The sequence below is a fragment of the Dipodomys merriami genome, unplaced genomic scaffold, assembly GCF_024711535.1.
Source record: "Dipodomys merriami isolate MVZ:Mamm:240054 unplaced genomic scaffold, mDipMer1.0.p SCAF_496, whole genome shotgun sequence".
Lineage (NCBI taxonomy): Eukaryota > Metazoa > Chordata > Mammalia > Rodentia > Heteromyidae > Dipodomys > Dipodomys merriami.
Genome location: NW_027206064.1, coordinates 690163 through 713196, shown reverse-complemented (window position 1 = coordinate 713196; position 23034 = coordinate 690163). Strand labels below are relative to the sequence as shown.

Genomic DNA, 23034 nt, shown 5'->3' with positions numbered 1-23034 from the left:
TGGAGAGATTCCCCGGACACAGAGCTCTGGAAGGAGCAACTAAAACCAATGGAATCCGTAGGAAACCCACAGGAGACGGGGACAAAAGCAACCGGGAGGAACCCCAGGACCCCTCACCAGCCCCAGGACCCTTCCCTCAACTGCCCCCGTCCCCAACAGCCAAGTCAGCTTAGCTAAGGGCAGTCTAACTTCATGGCCAATGAACAACACTGGAGCCCAGAGCCCAGAGCCTGGGGTCAGCTCTGGAGAAGATTCTAGGTGTGACAAGGTTCCCCAAAGGGGAAGAGGCTGAATGAGGTGTAGTGCTGGCCGGACACCAGCTATTCTTTTAGGGTACTTTAAGATACCCCAAGATATCTCCTAGCTCCCAGTGCTGGTCTGGCCCATGTCCCATCTCCTGGGGTGGCCAAGACCAGTGACACCCCTTCCTTTTCTTACAGCCCCAGCACTCGGAGACAGGCCGGGCCAAACGCTCCCAGTCTCGCTGAACATCATCATTGTAAGGCAACTTGACAAGATTTCCCACAGCCGTGGAGAGCAGCGGGATTTGGCAGTACTTTCGAGCACAGACCAGCTGTCTGTGAGCATGAATACCTTTGACAGGTCTACTTTCCAAGTTCATCCTGAGACCAAAGTCTCAAGGCTTTTTTTTTCCCCTCCAAAAAAACAAAACCTGTCTCGAACTAAACCGTATCTGTTGTATGGAAGCATTTCATCTACCTTCCTTCTGGGAGATGAAGTCATGGCTTGCAGAATTAAGGCTCCTAACCGCTAGCAGGTGATGTGGTGAGGCTGAGCCCAACTGCAAACACAAACCTTGCACAGGAAAGAATCTGGGCTTTTACAGAGTCGTTTGAAGCGTTTCCTCTCACACACACAAAAAGAAGATTGGAAATAACAACCAGAAATCAAAGAGAGCAAATGGTTCACGTAATCCTAAGGAGAAAACATACTTGCTACAAAGCGAAGGGGGATCTGTCTACTGTCTTCCTCTCGATTCCGTCATCCTTCCATTGGCAGTGCACTGAGTTCAGGACTGTGTGACACCACTGCAACCCCTTCACCCCAACATCCCCAATCAGAGGGCGTCTGCTCGGTGACCACACCTCGCCTGGCCTTGTCTGATCAGCTTGGAGGCCCACAGTGTTTGCAACCTTATTCCCAAGTTTGCTGTCCCCAGAGCAGCTTTTAGGAGGGGAGTGACCCAGACTGAAGCCTGGGGAGGCACAGCACACACCCCCTCCCTCCCTCCCGCCCCGTCGGCCTGTCCCAGGCCTGCAGAGGAACTGGACATTCCACAAAACCTAGAACGGTACTTTCTGTGCTGCGTGATCTCATCCCCTGCCGTCAGCCCACGAGCCAGGAGGCCCAGAGGAGCCTCAGAGGCAGGGTCCAGTCCAGTCTCCCGTCCTCCCCAAAGTCTCCCCATAAGACAGAAATGCTGCTTAACTTACGCAAGTTCCTTGTTCTTCATATCTTACGAGTTAAAAAAGAGTGTCAAGCCAGGTTCCGGTGGCTCACGCCTGTTAACGCTAGCTAATTCAGGAGGCTGAGATCTGAGGACTGTGGTTCAAAGCCAGCCCAGGTAGGAAAGTCCCTAAGACTCTTCTCGCCAATGAACCACCAGAAAACTGGACGTGGCGCTGTGGCTCAAGTGGTAGAGCGCTACCTTGATCTGAAGAGCTGAGGGACAGCGCCCAGGCCCACCCAGAGCTCAAGCCCCACTACCGACAGAAAAAAAAAGAATGTCACTTAATATTGGACAAAAGGGAGCTGCTGTGACTGCTGGCCAGCATGACATCACTGTAACCCACCAGCCTAGCCCTCCTCCACCTGTGCTTCTGCTCAGTGGCTGTGTGGATGGCAGACACAGGAGGCCGGCCCAGCGGTCAGAGCTGGGGCCTGCAGTCACACACGGGCTGGGCACACAGCTCCTGCTCTTTGCTGGGAGACGTGGACAAGACACGGCCATCTACAAAGTGGAGACCGACGTTACGTCTCAGGGCTGTGAAGATGGAGTAAAATGCTTAAGTGTACTTGGTAAGTGCAGAGGACTCTCCAGCAATGCTTCAACTGCACCCCTTCCTTTAAAAGTGGGGGAGGAGCAGTTGGACACTGTACGATCTGAGGTTCATGGTTCCATGCCAGCCCAGGCAAAAAATTGTGTGAGTCTTATCTACGATTAACTATCAAAAAGACATAAGTGGGGCTGTCACTCAAGTGGCAGAACTCCAGCCGTGAGTGGAAATGCTAAGGAACAGCACCCAGGCCCTGAGTTCAAGCCCCAGTAGTGGTATGCAGACACACCCGTGAATGCGCGTGCACACAGACAGACACATACATACAGACACAAGCACAGCAGCCTTGATTAGTAGGGGAAGAAAACTAGACTTCCTTTCCCTCAGCTTCCTCTGTGTAAATAAATGGGTGGACGTATTGATGTGTGTGAGGCGCAAGCAGGAGAAAAGCAACCGAAAATCCTCGTGTTTCCTCCCTGAATAGTTTATTCTTTTCTGCTACACTTAACCGTTTACATATGTTTGAAAAAAATGCACTTGAACTTGATTAACCTCGGTGATGCCAGACCCGCCTGGATGGAACACAGCAGCCAGGGCCGCCCAGCCCCACAGGCCGTCTGGACTTCAGTCTGACCCCAGCAGGGTGCAGACCCCAGCAGGGCAGGGCCAGAGCCAGCGGCTGGGGTCCCGGGAGGAGGGAAAGAGGGGGTAGAGAGGAAGGCCGGAGAAATTTGTTCTGGCTGGCAGCTGGGCAGAGCCTCTACCCACCAATCACTCGCTTTCAAGGTCCTTAAATTAATTTACGAGGAAATGGCTAATGTGCATGTTTGTTTTAATGTGGAAAACCACAGCCATTTGTTCTTAATTCATCTCAGGAAGGGTGAACAATCAGGAGATGTCGGCTGCAATGATCTGAAGAGTATAATGTACAAGGAAGTTCATGTAGAGAGCCTCGCCGTGGTCTCACTTCCCAGATGCACCTCTAAAGGGGGGGACAAGACAAGAAGCGGAACCGTGCCTCGGAGAAATGGTGCCTGCGGGGTCTATACACATACACAGGCACACATACACACACAGACACACAGACACACACACACACACACACACACACACACAGACACACACACACACAGTCAAAAACCTGCCAAGTTTTCAGCCCCAGTGGGAGGGGTCTGTAGAAACTACTCCTCTGGAGACCAGCTAGTATGCTGAATGACTTTGGAGAAGTTATGGCAGGCAACTCCGATCCTCAACTTCCTCTTAGGCAAAATGGAAGGGTGAATTCTCAGGAAGTTAACAAATGTATGTGCAGGGTTGGAGGCATGGCTCAGCTGGTAGAGCACCAGCCAATGAGTGAAAATGTCAAGATACCAAGTTGAACCCCAGGCCTCAGACCAAGTAAACAAGCAAACCAATAAATAAATAAGTTTGTGTAGGGCTCAACCAGGTTAAGGGCGTGTATGCAGCAGATATTCTGGGATGTAAAGGGCTCCACCTTTGCAGAGAACTCAAAAGCACTTCCTCTACTATCCCCCAAACAGCTGCGACCGCCAGCCTCAGTCTGAATAGCGCGTGGGTTGAGGTGGGAGGGCAGCAGCAATGCCGGCCCAGTACCTGCCTTCTCTGGCCGTTAGCAGCCTCTGTCTAGATTCACAGAGGCAACACAGCACCTTCAAGATATCCATGACCAGGAAAGCCACGGGTCTCCCCCAGCCCGCCCACCCACAACAGGAGCTGTGCAGGGAAAGACCCAGCAGGGCCCCCTGCAGGCGGAGGGGTGCAATGCCAGGCTGGGGAGGTAAGCTGCTCAGGGAGACAGCCAGAGCACCAGGAACCCCATGTTCCCGGACAGTGAGTGGAAGGAAGACACACTTGCCTAAAAAGGAAGAACCTGGGAGGGGGTAGGGGAGGGAGGGAGGGACCAGGGTCAGAGCCCGGGGCGGAGCTGGGCAGCTCAGCAAATCCAAGGAGGGCTTATGTCATCTTCTTGGCAAGCAGAAGCGGAAGGGGGGCAGTGGGAAGGAGGGGGGGGCTGGGCTGGCTGTGATTAACACCCTCTGGGTCTGTCTTCTTGCTATAACTTATTTATAGCTCTGAGGAGTGACTTTCTGCTTTCATGATATTTTAATCTGGGTTGACTAGACATAGAAATCCTCAGGCTGGAGAAAGCAAGCAAGAGGACTGTTCGGTGCGGCCTGCTGCTTGCTGATGTTTTAGTTGGGGATACTGACAGAGAAAATACCCACCATATTCTTAGCTATCTCTCCTCTTTTAGAAGCCATGCCCAGTGGGGATGCTGTTAGTCCTAATGATGCTTCATCTCAAACTCCAGGATCTAGGTCCATCTCTCAACATTTCTGGGCAGCATTTGACATCACCCTGAAACTCATCCCTCCCTCTGATTCCTCTTCTATCTTCTAATTGAAAAAGCTGATCTGCTGAGCTGGGTGCTTGGTGGCTCATCCCTGTAATTCTAGCTACTCAGGAGGCTGAAATCTGAGGAACATGGTTTGAACCCAGCCCAGGCAGGAAGTTCCATGAGACTCTCGCCTCTAATTAACCACTGAAAAGTCGGAAGTGGAGCTTGGCTCAAGGAGTAGAACAACACTAGCCTCCAACACAAAAGCTCAGGACAGCACCCAGGCCCTGAGTTCAAGCCCCAAGATCAGCTCATGAACACACACACACACACACACACACACACACACACACACACACACACACACACACACACACACACACACACACACACACACACACGCGCGCGCGCGCGCGCTCTTTGCTGAGCACCTGCGAAATGTTGGTCCCTATGCTGGTAGCTGAGCCTACAGGAGGGCGCACTGGCCTGGCCCTTGGATTATGGAGATGGCCTCTGATAAGCCTGGCACACACAGACACTCAATGTAAACCTGCCCAGCACCCAACTTGGCACCTTGTACTCGGTCAGGGCTTGGTAACTTTGGAAAGTAGGTCATTCCAGATGGATTACTAGGCGCTGTGGCGGTCAGGAAGTGATGAAGGCTGGACGTGATGTGCAGGTTTCACGGATACACGTGAACTATGGAGCTGCCGTTCCAGAGGAGAGCAGCCCAGGCTGGGCCCAGGGCGCAGACAGCCCTCCCCTTCAGTCCCACGTGGGGACTCCAGCTCGATTGAGGGACCACCGTAGGTGAGGAGCAGATCAAAGAGCCTCAGATTCTCCCAACCAGTATCTCGGCCCGGATGCAAATAAGCCGTTGGCCTCACATCCTCCTGATTCACCATCCTGGGAATTTCATAGACTTTATTTTGGAGAACAAAAGGGAAACAGAAATACCTTTAGGAAGACATATAGCACATATAAGAAATTCCTGGAGTTAGACGTAGCTCGGCGTGGCGTGTAGGAATGAGGGAGGACTCGACCTGAACAGGCCTCAGCAAGGCAAAGTTTACTTCTGCAGAAGAGCGCGCCCTCAGCCAACACGCTGGCAGAGCAGACAGGCTACTCGATTTTCATCCTTAACCCAGCAGGCCCCGCCTCTCCGCTCAGACTGGCTAAGGATGTAGCTTAATTAACAGTACCTAATACCTCAAATCCAGTGTTGCAAAATGTAGCAGGAAAAGGATGTAACTGAAGCGCAATCAACAAGGCCAAGCCACCTGGCAGAGTACAAACTTTTCAGAACAGCAATGCTCACAAGAGTGACAGAGAGGTGGCAATCTACTTTTGAGAGAGAAGATGCTTTTCTCGCATAAGAGAATTGCGTGTTCCCACTGGAGATGCATGTTTCACATCCTTTGATGTGTGAATTTTACCGTGTGTAAAATCACTTATTAAAGGAAATAAATTCAGTAAACGAGAGTGACTCAAAGGTATGGCTCAAGTGGTACAGTAGTTCCCAAGCACAAATCCCCACACCCTCACCAAGGGAAAAGGGGAAAAAAAGACAATGTAAGGCCTACCAGACACAAGAAAACACAGTGTATAATAAATATATCAGACTAACGAAACATTAAAGGAAGTTCTGAAGTAATTATGTCTAGAAATTCTATGCCCGCTACAGGTAGTATATCGTACCTCACCAGGGAAGAGATGGAATATTCCATTAATCCTGCTGGTATTACTGACTAACTCCATGAAACAAAATTGAGATTCCTTTCTATCTCACAGCATGTAACAGGGTAAAATCTAAAAAGTTCAAAGTAAAAATATGTAGAGTGAAATCACTAAAAATACTAACATTATGAAGGATTTCCCAGGCTTGCCACGTAATGACTCAAGGCCCAGCAGAAATAAGACTCACAAAGACTTCACATACTCATTTAGATAAAGAATATAAAAGATAAGTGAAAATGAGGTAAAAACAGATTAGAAAGACCCAAGGGCTAGAGAGGTAGCTCAGAGGTAAAGTACTAGCTAGGAGGGGAGGGGTCAAAGGAAAGGGAGAGAGAATATCAGGGAGAAAGAGAGAGTTGGGGGAGAAGGTAGAAGAAGGAGAGGAGGCAGAGCAGAGAGAGCAAAGGGGAGCAAAAGCCCTAATTTCATCTTACCACCACAAAAAAAGACCACATGCAGCCGGGCGCCGTGGCTCACGCCTATAATCCTAGCTACTCAGGAGGCTGAGATCTGAGGATCGCAGTTCAAAGCCAGCCCGGGCAAGGAAAGTCCGTGAGACTCTTATCTCCAATAAACCACTAGAAAAATCGGAAGTGGCGCTGTGGCTCAAGCGGTAGAGCGCTCGCCTTGAGCTGAAGAGCTGAGGGACAGCGCCCAGGCCCAGAGTTTTTTTGTCAGCCCATGACCGACAAAAAAAAAAAAAAAAGACCACATGCATTTATCCTACAGAATTGACAGAAATGCAAGTGTCATAACTGCAATTTAAAATTCACTGATCATTAGGGTTAGCTATAACTAGAGAGACAGAATTAGTAAAATGGAAGATGGTTCTGGAGGACAGATCAGAAATAACTACCCAGAAAAGTAGTATAGGAAAACATGAATGGAAAATGAAATGAAAACGCTACTAGATGTTGAATTCTGGGTTCCATGCTGAGTGGCTGGGGCTGACTGAGGATACAGTTAAGGTGACCACGCCTGGTAAGCTTTAAGGATGAGCTCGAGACCAAGGCAACTATTTAGCATCAAAAGACCAATCGATGCCTCAGAGCGAGAGTCTAGATAAAAGGAAGCACGCTTCATTTTGACCACACCTCTATCCTTATCTCAAATCAAACACGGGTTTGGGGTACTGTCAACTAGTCCACTAACCCAACCCTTTGTATGGGGCCATGTACCCTTCTGTGGACTGATGCACACAGATGAACACTGCTTATTGCCCTTCAAGGTCATGAGGTGGAGAAACGTTGAGACTTTGTAGCCATTAGTGATTTCTAAGCAACACAGCTTATCCTAAAGAAAGCAGGATGGTGATGCTGAGTCTTCACACCAATGATACACGCTATAAAATCCAGCTCAAAACAGATCACAAGTACCATCCAACTCCTGACAGCCCAAGGGAAAATCCAGAGGACCTCTGGGTCTGGTGGTGACCACACTATCCAGCCTATAATCTATAATCCTCGCTACTCAGTAGATGACAGGAGCATCTTGAGCCAAGGCTGGCCCAGGCAAAAGCACCATAGATAAGAGATACAATGAAAACCAAACTAAAGCAAAAAAGGGGAGAGGGAAGGGGAGGGGGCATGATTCAAGTGGCAGAACACTTTCTTCGCAAGCCCAAGGTCCTGAGTTCAATCCCCAGTGCCACACAAAATAGTAACTGACAGGCTGGATTTCGTTCAGTTTAAACTGTTCTATTCTGTAAAAGACACTGCTGAGGAATGGGGAGGTAGTTTGGGGGTACAGCACTTGTCTATCAGGCAGGAGGGAGGCCCCAGGCTTGGTCCCTACATGGAAAAAGAAATTCCAAAAAGAAAAGAGAGAGAGAGAGAGAGAAAGGGAGAGAGATTTCAAAAGACAAGCAGTAATACAAGCTAGGTAGTGTGTACCAACAATCCTGGCTCTGAGAGGCTGAGGCAGGAGGATTCTGAGTTTGAGGCCACTCTGAGCACATAGGGAGACCCTGTCTCAAAAAATAAATTTTAAAAAAGAGAAAGAAAGAAAGCAGCATTGAGGCCTTTCTGATACTAGAATGTGAGTTTTGCACTGGAAGGGAGACAGGGGAAATTATTTCATGAGGTGCACCAGGCCACGTCTACACATGCTTGCACAACTTCGTGAACTCTTCAGGAACAGATGAAGGAGGAGATGAAAACTCAGTTCTTATCTACAAGTGCCTGGAAGCAGCATGTCCTCAGGCCAGTCCACAGCACTTCCTCACCCTGCTGGGGCTGGGGAGGACGGGGAGCCACGGCCGCCACCACGCGGGAATAGTGCTGAACCCATTCTCCATCAAGCACCCCCCCCAGGAACTACGCACTTGGTCAGGAGACTGAGGGGAGGACTGGCTGGTAGGAGGGCCTCCCTCATGGCGTCTAAGACCTCGTAGTGATGATTCTGAGATTGGTCCTCAGCAAGAGTCGACAATTGTGTCTGTTCACGACCAGACTCTGATCCAATTGTGTTTTATACATATGTTCACCATGCTCAGACACCAACGGCTATCTATCAAGGAAGGAGGGTAGGGGGGGATTACAAGTGAGTTTCAACTTCCTTCTAGTTGCAACCTTTCAATTCTTAAAATTCTTTGTCTGTGTGTGTGTGTGTGTCTGTGTGTGTGTGTGTGTGTGTCTGTGCCTGTGTAAATAGGGCAGGCAAAAGACTCTGCACAACACTGTAAGCAGTCATCTGAGCTCTAGGGCAGTGTGAACGCCCTAGCAGATGCTAGCTAGCAAGGGTTGGCCGAGCCTGGCCTGAGGCGTCTATCTAAGAGGTAGTCAGAGACACGGGCAAGGGACAGAGGCATTCAGAGGGCTGTGGAGCCTCAAAGGACAGCACCCCGCTGTCCCCTTCCTGTTGTTTTTAGCTGTGAGAGTCCAGGACCCACTTGGGCGTCCCAGACAGAAAGTGGAGAAGAGGCTCAGAACTCATTCTCAAGGTAAGCGACAGAGCCAACGGCACAACGGCAGGCCTGCACCCCTCTTTCAAGTTTGGAGGATGCTTCTTGCCCAGTGTCAGAGGTGGCGAGAGTGACGGGTGTGGGTTTGAAGGTGCATCTCTGTCACTGGATGTGCTGCTGACAGAAGGGGACACTCTCTGCTGCCTGCCAGGAGGGGGGGGCCCCCGGGGCGTGACTCACCAGCAGCTCCAAAAGACACCTGTGGCTTACATTTGTAATTGCAGCTACTCCCAAGGCTGAGATCACCATTCAGATGCAGCCTGGGCAGAAACCTCAGCGAGGCGAGGCTCCAATTAACCACCAAAAAGCAGAAGTGGAGCTGTGGCTCACTTTGAGTGGAAAAGCTAAGGGACAGTGCCCAGGCTTTGAGTTCAAGCTCTGGTACTGGTACATGCATGCGCGCACACCCATGCAAGCAAGCAGACACGCACACGCACACACACGCGCACACACACACCTCAGAAGTAGAACTTGATTATTTTTTATGCCTGGTGATTTCAACAGAATAATATAATCGCTGTCTCGACTCCAGGGAGCTGTTGGCCCTGCCAAGCTGGGAGCCCTGGGAAAGCAGGAGCAGCCCCTTCTCCTCTCCTACCTGGCTGTGCCACCGTGGAATAAGTGCCTTGTCTTGCCCAATCTCCCCTTACTGGCTGCAGGACAGGTGGTTGCATGAAATCAGGGTGCTGCTTCCTGGTACCCAAAACCAAGCTCATCATGAGGGAGCAGTAAAGTGGTGAAAACATTGGAACAGAACAGGCTTGGCCTTCTCAGCCTCTCGATAGTGTGTGCAAAACTCTAGGCAAGGCTTTTATGCTTCCAGTCTGCTTTTCACCTCACTAAAAAGTGGGGAAGAGCACCACTCCTGGCCTCCCGAGATTTTTATGAAGTCACAAAGAGGATTAGAGAGACCGTGAAAGGGAGATAGCCAGCCCCAAGACTGGGGCAAGGGAAGCTCAAGGCAAGATTGGCACGTCCTTCTGCTGACAGCCAGGAAACGCACAGAAGCCAGCGGACACACACTCCAAGGACCTAAGAGAAGGCCTGAAGTTCGAGGTTCAGGTAATCTGTGTGTTAAAAGTGAAGAATGGCGTGAATGGAGAATAATGCACTGAATGAAACAATTTGTGAGCCAACGCTAACAGCACAGACAAAGGGAAAGCACTGATTGATGGGGACTGAAAAGAATGACCAATGCCTGGTAGCATGGGATTAAGGTAAAGCCACAGGGTGAAACACTGTAGTACAAAATAGGCAGAAATACAGACGTCACCTCAGCACTGGTATACATGCCACAGAACAGACCACGCCTGGTGTGAAGCACAGAGGGGTCAACATCACATTGGTGAGTCTTGAATCACAGACCCACCCAGATGGACGGACACACTGCAGAACAATTTGCCTGGATACTTCAAAATTGTCCATGACACAGCTGGGCACTGGTGGCTCAAACCTGTAACTCCTAGCTACTCAGGAGACTGAGATCTGAGGATCGAGATCCAAAACCAGCCCAGAGAAGAAAGACTATGAGACTCTGCATCTCTAATTTACCACCAAAGCACCAAAAGGGGAGCTATGGCTCAAGTAGTAGAGCACTAGTCTCAAGTGAAAAAGCTACAAGACACCACCCAGACCCTAAGCTCAAGCACCAGCTTGACAGCAAAAAAAGGCCAATGTCATGCAAGAATGCAGACTTGCCAGGCACCAGTGGCTCACGCCTGTCATCCTAGCTACTCAGGAGGCTGAAATCTGAGGATCACGGTTCAAAGCCAGCCCAAGCAGGACCATCCATGAGACTCCTATCTCCAATTAACCACCAGAAAACTCAAAGTGGCACTGTGGCTCAAGTGGTAGAGCACTAGCCTTGAGCTGAAGACCTAAGGGACAGCGCCCAACCCAGAGTCCCAGAGATCAAGCCCCCTGGACTGACCAAAAAAAAAAAAAAAAAATGCAGACTTGATCAAAATTAAATAACACACCGACAGTGGGAAGAAAGAAAGCAAATGGGACAAAATGTTCATAGCTGGCAACTCTCCGTGGAAATAATCACTGTGCTGTTCTCATGACTTCCTGCTAGGTTTCAACAGGAAAAGGTCCTCCCCCTACCCCCGTCCTCGGAAAGCGAACAGAACCGCCACATCTGCGGCTCTGGTGTCTGCGAGACGCGAGCTCACTCACCTGTCAGGTACTCCAGGACGGCAGCCATGTACACGGGCGCCCCCACTCCGATCCTGTACTTGGGGTGGCCTTTCTTGATATACCGGAGCATGCGCCCCACAGGGAAGATGACCCCCGCCTTGGCGGACCGCGAGGTCTTGGTGGATTTCTTCTTCCCCCCGCGGCTGGACATGGCGGTGGTTCTGGAGGCAGATCAGTGAGCACACTGGGAAGGCAAGAGGCACAGCTGTCAGGATGGCTGTGGACAGCACCCTTCCTCTAGGGGCGCGCAGACCCCTGCTAGGCACAGGCCCGGCCAGCAGGGGCCACTGCAGGGCCCTCTGGTTCACGTGCGCCGCTGAAGAGAGAAAGCCGACCAGTCTATACCCCAACACCAACATTGGTCATCTGCATTTTAAAGGTCACACTGGCAATAACTGTGAATAGTGCCTTGCCTTCATACCTTGCTATGTTTTTAAAATAGGATTTCCTGGTTATATTCCACATACTTTAATAATTGCCTTTTCATGTATTTGAGACTGGGGTAATATATTTGCAGTAACAAGAAGATAGTGTTGCCTCCCCTTTAGAACACAGATGTAAAAGCCAGGTGCCCAGGCCTACAGGCTCACGCCTATAATCATAGCTACTCAGAAGGTTTGAGATCTGAGGATTGCGGTTCAAAGCCAGCCTGGGCAGCATACAGTCCATGTAACACCAGAAAACTGGAAGTGGTGCTGTGGCTCAAAGTGGTAGAGCCTTGAGCAAAAGAGCTCAGGGACAGTGCCCAGGCCCTGAGTTCAAGCCACAACTGGGAAAAAAAACAACAACAAAAGAACGGAGACAGAAAGCCAGACACCCTGGTTCTATCATGATGTCACAACTCCGACCTGGGAGAAGGATGAGCAGAGTAGCGTTACTGCCCTGTGGCAGGGATGTCTGCAGAGAGCAGGGAGCCGCGTTTCCCCTCGCTGTCCCCCCAACCCCAGTAGCCCCAGTCTAGTCACTCAGCCACGTGATCACAAATGCCTCCAGCCAAGGTCTCCTTGACTAGGCCCATCTTCTCCGATCCACTTTCTACATCATGGCAGGGCAACTCTGCTCTCACTCATTCCAGTATGTCCTGTCCCAAAAGCTTGTCAGGGCCGCACGAGTCTCGAGGTAAAAATCAGGCCACCAGGCCACCATGTAATGCCCTAGAAACCCAGGCCCAGCACAGCTGTCCAGCTTTACCAGTATTCTGAAGTCAGACCAGGAAGCCAAAGCCTCACTCACTCCGCCCCCGGGGCTGCCGCCTCCGAAGCCACTGCTCCCTTTGGCCAGATGTCCTGTATCCCTCGCACCTGCCAATCAGCCCCGCGCGCATGCTCGTCCCGCTGCGCCATCCTCTCTGCGGGCCACTGCACTGCGCACGCTCTCATGTCTCCCTCCCACTGCGGTGGGTGGACGGCTGCCCCTGTTTTCTGGGGTGGCTGGGGCTTACTCAGAGCCCCCTGCATTCAGCTTGAGGAACTCGATGCTCGGCTCTTCTGAGCCAGTGGGGAGAGAAACCACTAATAAGCCGGTAGTCTTCTAAATGGCAGTAACGAGGGCTCCAGGGGGGCAATGCAGGGGGGGAGGCCACAGCCTCCATCCACTCTGGGGTTGCCTTGATGCTTTTTCTAGGGTAACTGGACCACTGAGCCAAGTGGACAAGAATCCATGAGGCCACGCAACTAGGAGCCCTGGTTAGCCTGGCACGTAACACCTTATGCCAGGGCCTGTAGCTCACCCCTAACACGTCTCTACAGCCCCAACGGCACTCCAGGGCATCTGACCCACACAGACCCAGCTGTGAGGGCCAGAGACGGCAGGCTTCCCGGGCACTGCTGGGCAGCTGTGCAGCTGGGCCTAGCAGGGGTGAGATGGTTTCGAACCCTTGTCGTGGGGGTCCTGCACTGTGCCCTCTTGTGGAATCCAGCCTTGAGGGCTCAGAGTGGAGGGCGATTTCAGACACAATTAGCGACTCTGTTTCTAACGACACTCACTGCTCTGTGCGACCTCCCGCACACAGCGCGTGCTCACTGGGCAGGGAACGCAGGGGCATGCATGTGAGCCTGTTTTCAGGCTTGGCTACCAAGATGGTTCATAGACCAACAACCCAATGCCTTTGGGCTGAAAGCTTATAATCCCAACACATCTCCTCTCTCCAGCAGCCCCGCAGCCCCTCTCCCAACGGGGCCGACTTTGCCCCTGCTCTCCAGCAGGCCTGCTGGAAATCCGGATGCCATTCTCCCAAGAGAAACCGTTAGTACCGAGGCCTGCTAGGGCCTACACACAATCCCTTCAGAGGGATTGCACATCTGGGTATAGTGGCACCCACCTGTAATCCCAGTTGCAAGGATGGCAGGCAGATTACAAGTTCAAGGCTAGTAGTCAGCAAGACCCTAACCCCAAAAGCAAAACACAAAATGAAAGAGGCTGGAGGTCTAGCTTAGAGATAGAATGCACAAGGCCCTGAGACCATATCTCGATGAGGGGAGAGGAAGGGAGAGGAGAGGGGAGGAAGGGAGAAGGGGAGGGCAGCCTGGCCCCATCCCTCCCACCCACAGCCTCCAAGTATTGGCTGCCTGTCCGGCCTGGAGTGCCCTCCTCGTCCACCCACCACCCCTCCCCACCACCCTGGAGGCTCCTGCGACCCAGCCACAGCCCGAATGGCCAACTGCGTGTTCCCATAGCACCTGCCTGCCCGACGTGACGCATGCCAAGGGGCTGAGCGCCAGCCACGCGGCTGGCCTGGCCCTGGGTGCTTGCCTGGCCCTGGGGGTCAAGGATCCCAGTCCCTTCTCTGGTGGCAGGTGGACGCCTCACATCTCATCTTGACTGACTCCTCTTCAATGAAGGAGTCTCGAGGTTTTTTTGTGTGTTTTGTTGTTTCTGCAGTACTGGGGGCTTGAACTCAGGGCCTCATGCTTCCTGGGCCCAAGTTCCCGCCCAGACATGTGCCTGAGCTGAAGTCCACCTACTTCGGAGGTCCTTCATTGCTAGATCAGGCCCAGGCCACTGCGTCCAACTGCCCTTGGTAGAGATGGAGTTTTGCAGACTTTTTTGTTCAGGTTGACCTGGTACTATAGGCTTCCCAATCTCAACCCTCCCCCGTCAAGTAGCTTGGGATGATGAGTGTGACTGTGCCCCATTATGAGATGAGAGGAGGGCTTACAAACTTCTGTCTGCTCAGGCCGGCCTCCAGCTGCAATCCTTCTGACCTCAGCCTCCCAAGTAACAAGGATTACAAGTGAGAGCCACTGGCACCTGACTACACAAGGGGGATTTGAGGGCCTCAGAGTGAAGCATGCCGCTCCTGACAACAAGCTCTCACCTAGGATGTGGCTACAAGAGCTCATGTGATTGCAGGAGAGACTGGGAAATGGCATGGTCTGGGGAGCCAATGCCCCTATGGGGCGCTGCACGCTCCCTGCTCTGAGAGGACAGTCCTAGCCTAGGCCCTCAGCCTGTCTTCAGGTACGGCTCATAGTGAACACACGCACATGTGCGCACGCGCGCGCGTGCACACACACACACACACACACACACTCACACTGCCTGTCTGTCATCACGGCACACGAGCCCGGTGGCTTTTTTGCCATCATCAGCCTAGGTCAGGAAGTGGTGCACCAATCCTGAAGTGATCCTGTGTGGCTACGGTTTGGATGTGGTTGAGTGTCCCTAAGGACATGGTAATCCTGAGAGGTGGAAACAGCCTGGCCACAGGGCGCACAGGCTGGCCCGTGGAGAGGTGGTTAGGATTAGGTGAGGGCTCTGGGTGGAGCCCCATGAGAGACACTGGCAGCTTCATGACAGGGACAGGGGAAGGGGCATGCACAGGTGCCGCTGGATCCTCTCTACCACCTCAGGACCCTGCCAGCAAGAGGGCCATCACCAGATGTGACTCTCGACTTTGGGCCCTTGGCTTCGTACTTCCAGAATGGGGAGTCCAAAGTAATCTCTTTTCTTTAGAAAGCTGCCTGCCGTGGGTAACTTGATACAATAACAACAAATACAGACTAATAGACCAGGCACTGGCAGCTCACACCTGTCATCTTAGCTACTCAGGAGGCTGAGATCCAGAAGATTATGGCCCAAAGCCAGGCAGGAAAGTCTACGAGACTCCATCTCCAAAACAACCAGCAAAAAGCAAGTTTGCAACATGGCTCAGGTGATGGCCCTATAAGCCAAGCAAGCATCAGACCCTAGTTCAAACATCAGTACCACTCAGAAGGCTGAGATCTGAGGATCGTAGGGCAAAGCCAGCCCAAGCAGGAAAGTCCATGAGACTCTTATCACCATTGAACCACCAAAAAGCTGGAAGTAGAACTGTGGTTCAAGTGGTAGGGGCACCAACTGAGTGGAAACACTAAAGGCAGTACTCAGGCCCTGGAGTTCAAGCCCCGATACTGGTGTGCATGTGTGCATACGTGCACATATATCACACGTACACACAATGAGCAATACCACAATAAACATAAGCCACATGTGAAGAAACCCAAAGCTCATCCCATGGCAAATGGTTGCAGAGCTGGTCACGTGGAGATGTGATGGGGCGATCAGAGGCAGGGGTGAGGCTCCCAGGAACAGGGTGGTGTAAGAACAAGAGCCCTCTACCACCAGGAGAGGCAGGAGGCTGGGCGAGGCACGCGGGTGCCCGGGAGCGCTGGCGATGGCCTCTTCCCCTCTCTGCATGCAAACCAGCTTCCCTGCGCCAAGCCCTGTCTGCAGTTGCCCTAGTAGTCCCGGTCCTGGTGTCACATACGAGCTCCTGCCCTGCTGTGTCCTGCTGTGTCCGTACCACTGTCTAGTCTGGGGTAGCTTGCTCCCCGCTGAGACTCTAGCCTTATACACAGACCCAGCTGATCCCTAACCCGGAACGCCCCCAGGCTAAAACTTTCCAGTTTCCCCAGTGGATTGGGGAGCTGGAGGGCGTGGCAGCTACAGCCCCTGGGACCCAACTAAAACTGCTTTTAAATGTCCCTCTGTTTGCCCTGTCCGGGAACTTGCACCAGTTTCGTGTACTCTGCAGATGCAGTTTCCAGCCCTTCCGTCCAAGGGGCTAGCCACCTGAGATCTCATACCCTAATTCTAACGCCAGCCGCCCACCCCTGCCGGCCTGCAAGCCTTCCATGGCCTGCAAGCCTTCCATGGACAAGGAGGACCCGTCTGCTCTGCCGCCCAGCTTCCCCAAGCAACCACACTGTGCCTGCTACCCAGGTAAACACTCAGATACAGCTGGTTGGTTGGCGTCTACAGTGGGCGGAGTTCCCTTAGCAAAGGGGAGGGCAACTTTTCCCAGAGCTGTGGCTTATGGGCTTCCAAACCCTTTCTCTGGGAGCGTTCACATACACACGCTTGGTGAAGTGCGGTGAGGGTTCAGCCCCGTGGAAGCTGGGGAGCCTGGTGGACCAGGAAGGACCCCTCCAATGCCCTGCTCGCTGAGGCTTATGAATAATTCCAGGGCTCCACTGGCCTCTCCTCTGGCCACTACCTGTAGCACTGCCCTCCTCCCCTGTGGAATGATCAGTGCTGAACTCTTTCATTATCTAAGCAATGAATACATGTTTACATTGATCCTGAAAGAAATACTGACTGGAACGGTGTTCAGAGAGCCTGTGTTCCAGCCCGAGCCATCAGCACTGCCGGGGAGAGAGGGCTGCTCACTTTGCCTACAGCAGGACACACACCCTGCATCCACATGCATCTGTCACCTTTCTTCTTTTTTTTTCTTTTTGTCGGTCATGGGGCTTGAACACTGGGCCTGAATGCTGTCCCTCCGACTAGTTTCTATCATTTGAGCCACTGCACCACTTCTGGTGTTTTTCTGAGTGGTTTACTGCAGGTAAGAGTCTCACAGACTTTCCTGCCTGGGCTGCCTTTGAACCGCGATCCTCAGATCTCAGCCTCCTGAGTAGCTAGGATGACAGGCGTGAGCCACCGGCGCCTGGTGCATCTGTCACCTTTCTATCAGCTCCAATCATTAGGCAACTCTCAGACAATGAACTCTGTGAAGTATTCTCTGTGGTCTATTCTTATCATAGCTGGTGTTAACAGCACTGCTGTCGGGTCCCTAGAAACGTAAGTATATACACTACACAGCCAGGGCTCCAAAGCTGGGCTTTCACAAGCTGCTCGCTGATTGGCTTAGAACAGAGATCTATTCTTAAGCCCTAACCAATCAGGAGAAATATGTCTCCATTCAATACACACCAAATGATAAAATAAGCCCAAGAGTTAAAGAACCTAGAGAACCACAGTCCACTCTCAGATATCAGAGGGATTGCAAATGGAAGACACAGACCAAGGAAGACAGAAGATAAATCCTACACCATGCTTTTTCAAACATTTTTCTTGGTCATGCATTAGGCTTTTAGTGGGGAGGGCGGGGGGGGGGGGGAAACAACCCAAACACAAGTGTCACTCATCACAAGCAGAAAAGTTTGTAGGAAACTAGCCAGGGAGAGAAAACTTCACCTCTGCAGGGCAAAGGGACTTGCGCACCACTTTAATATCAACTCACTCTGCGTGCTTCACAAGGAAACTTTCCCACTTGCCTTCTCTCAGTCCCTGCTGCTGCGCTGGACTCTAAGATAACCAGTCTAAGGGAAAGCCTTTAAGAGGAAAAGGGTTAGAGGCATGGCTCAGTTGGTAGAGTGCCAGCCAATGAGGGAGTGTCAGGTACTGAGTTCCAGTCCCAGTCTTGAACAAAAATGAGCAAATAAAAAGAGGAAAGTTAAATACAAGCTTCAAAGGGCAGAACTTTGGTCAGGCCTAGCATCCGGAAGCCAGCTACTCAGAATCTGCAGAATAAAGGAAGAGTTCCCAATGAGAATAAAAGAGCGCAGATGAGCATGGTAGTTTGCACCTGTGATCCCAGTGAGGCATGGGAGGGGTGGGGGAAGAGGAGGAGGATCCCAGTCCAAGGCTGTTCCCAGGCAAAAGCGCCAGACCCTATCTGAAAAATAAATGAAAGCAAAAAGAGTTGGGCACATGGCTCAAGTGATAAGAGTCCTAAACTCACACCCCAACACCCTTTCCCCTCCCCCCAAAAAAAAAGATTTAAAAAAAAAACATCCACCTGCCCACATCTTTCTCCTGCTCAGGACCCTTTAGGGGGATCTTTAATGCACCTCTGGTTTGATCAAGATCCTTTATGATTTGCCCCATTGGCTTTACCGGACTAGGATTCTGCCACCTAGATCTCTGGCAGTTGCCCCAAAGCCCCTCCACTGTCTCCTCGGATCCGCACATGTGGTTCCAGTCCTCACACACTGGTCCCCAGCTGCCTTCCTCCCGGTGCCTGAGAAGCACTCATTTCCCGGCTAAGTTACAGTTACTGCCCTTCCTGGAAGCTCCTGTGGCCTCTTGCCCTGACCACCTAATGGTGACACGCCTGTCTCCTCTTCCTAAGGTCAGCGTTCCCGGGCAAGCCGGGGCCTTTCTCCATCTGTATGTTGTCTCCTCTGCACGAAGCAGGGCCAATTCTCAGGAGTATTTGTTGAAAGACTGCAAGACACCAGCTGGTCAGGTTAGAGCCCGGCAAACTAGCAATATGAGTCTTTGGAATGCAGAGCTGAATGTTCAGGCCCACTCAGAAGAACTGAGGCTTGCTGGCCCTTTAAAGAGGGAAGGGCTCAAAGGGCAGGTATGGCCCGTTCCTGCCCTTCCTCATTCCAGGACAGGAGGTCCACAAAGCCCCCTTTAGTGACATTTGAAATAAGAATCAGGGGTTGGATCTGACTGAACACCAACCACATGAAGTCTCTGGCTTGTTTTCTCATTGAAGATTTTTCAGTTAACACTTTTTTTTTTTTGGTTGGTTGTGGGGCTTGAACTCTGGGACTGTGCCCTGTTCCTGAGCTCTTTAGCTCAAGGCGAAGGTTCTACCACTTGAGCCACAGCACCACTTTCGGTTTTCTGGTGTTCAATTGGAGAGAAGAGTCTCACAGACTTTCCTGCCCGGGCTGGCTTTGAACGGCGATCCTCAGATCTCAGCCTCCTGAGTAGCTAGGATGACAGGCGTGAGCCACCGGTGCCCGGCATACCCTTTTATTTAAATACATCTTAAATGAATGGAGACAGTGTGAGCTCTGAGGTACACTACAGGTGGCTCCCAAGAATACAACCATTCTCAGCCTCTCCGTGGCAAAGGAAGGAGGGGCTCCCAGCTATGTTACTCCCTAGCCCGGCCCCATCTGATGAAAGGCAGGCCAGTGATGTTTGGTGTCACTAGAATGTCACGAGAAGTTCCAGAAGACTCTCAAAGTTTACTGGAGCTCTCCCTAAATCAGATTCTGCTGCAAACATTTTTCTTTTTCAGTTCCAACCCCCTCCTGGCTTATCTGGGAGCAACAAATCAAAAGAATAGACCAGATTGCTGTCCCTCGCTCCTTGTAAAACTGGAAGGGGGCAGAATGGGCAGTGTTAAGGAGTTTCACCATCGTAAGACAAATTGAAGTTTAGAAGCACAGTCATCCTGGTGGACAAGTCTCCACACAGTTCGAGTTACAACTGCCCAAGTGGGTACAAGGAGTCTTCATTCCACCCAGGCGCTGGGTTCAGAGTTAACAACATGGTGGACAGCAGACCAGGGTCCTAAGGATGAAACCCGGCAGTATAGGCAACAGGTGGATTATCTGGCAGCTTCTACTTAAATTTGCAACCTGAGTCTGGCAGCTCAGACCTCCAAAGCTGTCCCCACACACACACACACACACACACACAAACCTGAACTCCCCAAAGCCAGGAGCCTGAGAAAGAACAAAGCACTTCCTCCCTTTTAACCGTAAAACCTCAAACCACAAACCTGTTAGGAAAGAAGGCAGCCTAGGAGGGGAGGGGAGGGGGGAGCCCCCCCCTTTCTCTACCCTCCCCCCTCCCTCTAATTGTCTATTCTTCTCTGCTGTTTATTGGATCGTTTAAAAAGAAAAGAAAGTCTTATTGCAAGGGCTTTTGGGAGTCATGGCTCCAGCGTGGAATTCCCGGCCTAGCTCTGCTCTGGGTGCAAAGAGTGTGGTACACTTTCAAACTCGGGAACTTTGGATTTTTGGTTTTGGGGAGGGGGGGGGGGTTCTCAGGGGGAGGGAATACGATTTGGACCCAACCTTTTCAAATGTCTTAGGATGCACCTGACCAGCCAATCCAATCTCCAAAGCAGCAAATCCGGGCGATGAGGAGCGAGGAGGGGTGGGGGGGGGGGGTCCCCTGCCTCCTCCTCCTCCTCCTCCTCCTCTCCCCCTCCCCCTCCAGCACACACCTGTTGTCAGGTGAGATCAGAACCCAGCCTCCCCGTCGCTGGTGGCTCTCCACCCCGGCCCTGAGTCCCGGGGCGCCCCCCTCCTCCACCTGGGGGACCCCCCCTCACCTCTTTCCCAGTCCTCTCCCCACCCCCCATCACAAAGCAAACAAAAGGCCTGGGGTTCGCGTGACCCCCGGGGGGGGGATCCCCCATCCCCCCACCCCCCCACCCCGGCTGGGCCCAGGGGACCCCCCCATCCATCAGCACCCCTGGGGTTCGAGTCCCCCCCACACACACACACACTCCTCACCCTGCTCCCGGCCCCGGCCCGTGCCCCTCGCACCCCTCCCCTCCCCCGGCCGGGCCCCGCGCCCTCGAGCCGCGGCCCGCGCGGGAGCGGCGACTCCGCACAACTTGGTTTCCGGGTCGGCGTCCATTCGCATTGTGGCTGACGCGGGGGAGGCCGGGCCGGGGGAGGCCGGGGGAGGCCGGGCCGGGGCCGCGCGGGGCCCGGCGGAGCCCCGAGGCCGCGCCGCACTTACCGGGGCCGAGGCCGAGGCCCAGGCGAGGGCGGCGTCCGCGCAGCCGCAGGGGTCCGGCCCGCGCCCGCCGGCCGCTCGCTCGCGCCTTTTCTCTCGGCCGCCGCCGCCGCCGCCTTCCCGCCCGCGGCCCGCGCTCGCCCCCCGCCGCCCCGACGCCGCCGCCGCCGCCGCCGCCTCCACTGGAACCAGCGCCGCGGCCCGGGGCTCCCACAATGCCGCGCGCGCCGTCACGTCCCATCCGGCCCCGCGCGCGCCGCCGCCGCCGCCCCGCCCCGCCCCCGCGCGGGACGCCGGCCGCGACCGCGCCCCGACACCGGGAACCCCGACACCGGGAACCCCGACACCGGGACCCCCGACACCGGGAACCCCGACACGGCCCGGGACCCCGACACCAGGAACCCCGACACCGGGACCCCGACACCGGGAACCCCGACACGGCCCGGGACCCCGACACCGGGAACCCCGACACCGGGAACCCCAACACGGCCCGGACCCTGACACCGGGAACCCCGACACGGCCCGGGACCCCGACACCGGGAACCCCGACACCGGGAACCCCGACACGGCCCGGACCCTGACACCGGGAACCCCGACACGGCCCGGACCCTGACACCGGGAACCCCGACACCGGGAACCCCGACACCGGGAACCCCGACACGGCCCGGGACCCCGACACCAGGAACCCCGACACCGGGAACCCCGACACCGGGACCCCGACACCGGGAACCCCGACACGGCCCGGACCCTGACACCGGGACCCCGACACGGCCCGGACCCTGACACCGGGAACCCCGACACCGGGAACCCCGACACCGGGAACCCCGACACGGCCCGGGACCCCGACACCAGGAACCCCGACACCGGGAACCCCGACACCGGGACCCCGACACCGGGAACCCCGACACGGCCCGGGACCCCGACACCAGGAACCCCGACGAGGCCCGGGACCCCGACACGGCCCGGGACCCCGACACCAGGAACCCCGACGAGGCCCGGGACCCCGACACCAGGAACCCCGACACCGGGACCCCGACACCGGGAACCCCGACACGGCCCAAGACCCCGACACCAGGAACCCCGACACCGGGAACCCCAACACGGCCCGGGACCCCGACACCAGGAACCCCGACGAGGCCCGGGACCCCGACAAGGCCCGGGACCCCGACAAGGCCCGGGACCCCGACCGCGCCCCGACACGGCCCGGGGACCCCGACTGCGCCCCGACACCGGCCCAGGCTGCACCCCGACGCGGACCCCGACCCCGACTGCGCCCTGACGTCGACCCGGACCCCGATGCACCCAACGTAGACCTGAACCCTAGTATCGACCCAACCTGTACCCCGACCTAGACCCAGACTCAGACCTCGACTGCGGACTGCCGCCCAGCCGCCACCCGAACCCCGACGTCGACCCGGACCCCGACTGCACCCCAACCCTCGCGGGCGCGCCCCAAGGCGTGGGTCCCCGGGGTCCCCCAGCCCCCCACTCCCAGAGAGGCGCTTCCCCGGCCCCGCTCTCCGGGGAGCACTTCCTGCGGGGCCTGTCTCTGAACCCGGGGTGTCTCTGCCTGCTCCCCAGTAACTTCATCAGCACGAGGGGGGCTCCCGCCCCTCATCAGTGCAAACTTCAGTGTGTCCCCAACATCCCCCACCGGCATCTTCAGACTCCAGCCCTCCGCAGGCCCGGGGTCTGCCCAAGGCCCACCCCTGCACCCCTGCACCCCTGCACCCCCCTGCCTTGGCTCTTCAAAGCCAAACCCACCCACCCCAAAGTCTAGTCTCGCTTTGCGCGTGGAAGGAGCTTCAGTTCCACCATTGTGTGTAGGTTTGAGGCCCGTTGGGATTTATAAAGACAATGAATCTATACCACCACCATCCCCACTCTTCAGGGGTAGAGCGAGTTGGGGGGGTACAGTCAGTATACCCCGAGTCCTTTGGAGAGGGTGGAGTAGCCGATGTGCCCAGGGTGGCCTTGCTTTGCCCCGAGTCTTGCAG

General features: G+C 54.2%; 2 protein-coding genes across 5 annotated transcripts in view; one reads left to right on the top strand and one right to left on the bottom strand.

Moving 5' to 3' along the window:
• LOC138809382 (core histone macro-H2A.1) overlaps positions 1 to 21172 on the bottom strand; it is a 50258-nt gene extending 29086 nt beyond the window's left edge. The window contains exons 1-2 of one of the 4 annotated variants that reach the window (XM_069995895.1): positions 21041 to 21172; positions 11255 to 11459 (exon numbers count right to left, since the gene is read on the bottom strand). In XM_069995895.1, the coding sequence (XP_069851996.1) occupies positions 11255 to 11426 (172 nt within the window). In that variant the 5' untranslated portion in view covers positions 11427 to 11459; positions 21041 to 21172. The remainder of the gene's footprint in view (positions 1 to 11254; positions 11460 to 21040) is intronic. The other 3 variants (XM_069995896.1, XM_069995893.1, XM_069995894.1) reach the window with 3 other exon arrangements.
• Positions 16390 to 22389, top strand: LOC138809370 (basic proline-rich protein-like). The gene is made up of 4 exons (XM_069995880.1): positions 16390 to 16477; positions 20878 to 21605; positions 21720 to 21869; positions 21967 to 22389. Exons 1-4 carry the CDS (start codon positions 16390 to 16392, stop codon positions 22387 to 22389), a joined length of 1389 nt encoding a protein of 462 aa, XP_069851981.1.
• The last annotated feature ends 645 nt before the right edge of the window (positions 22390 to 23034 follow it).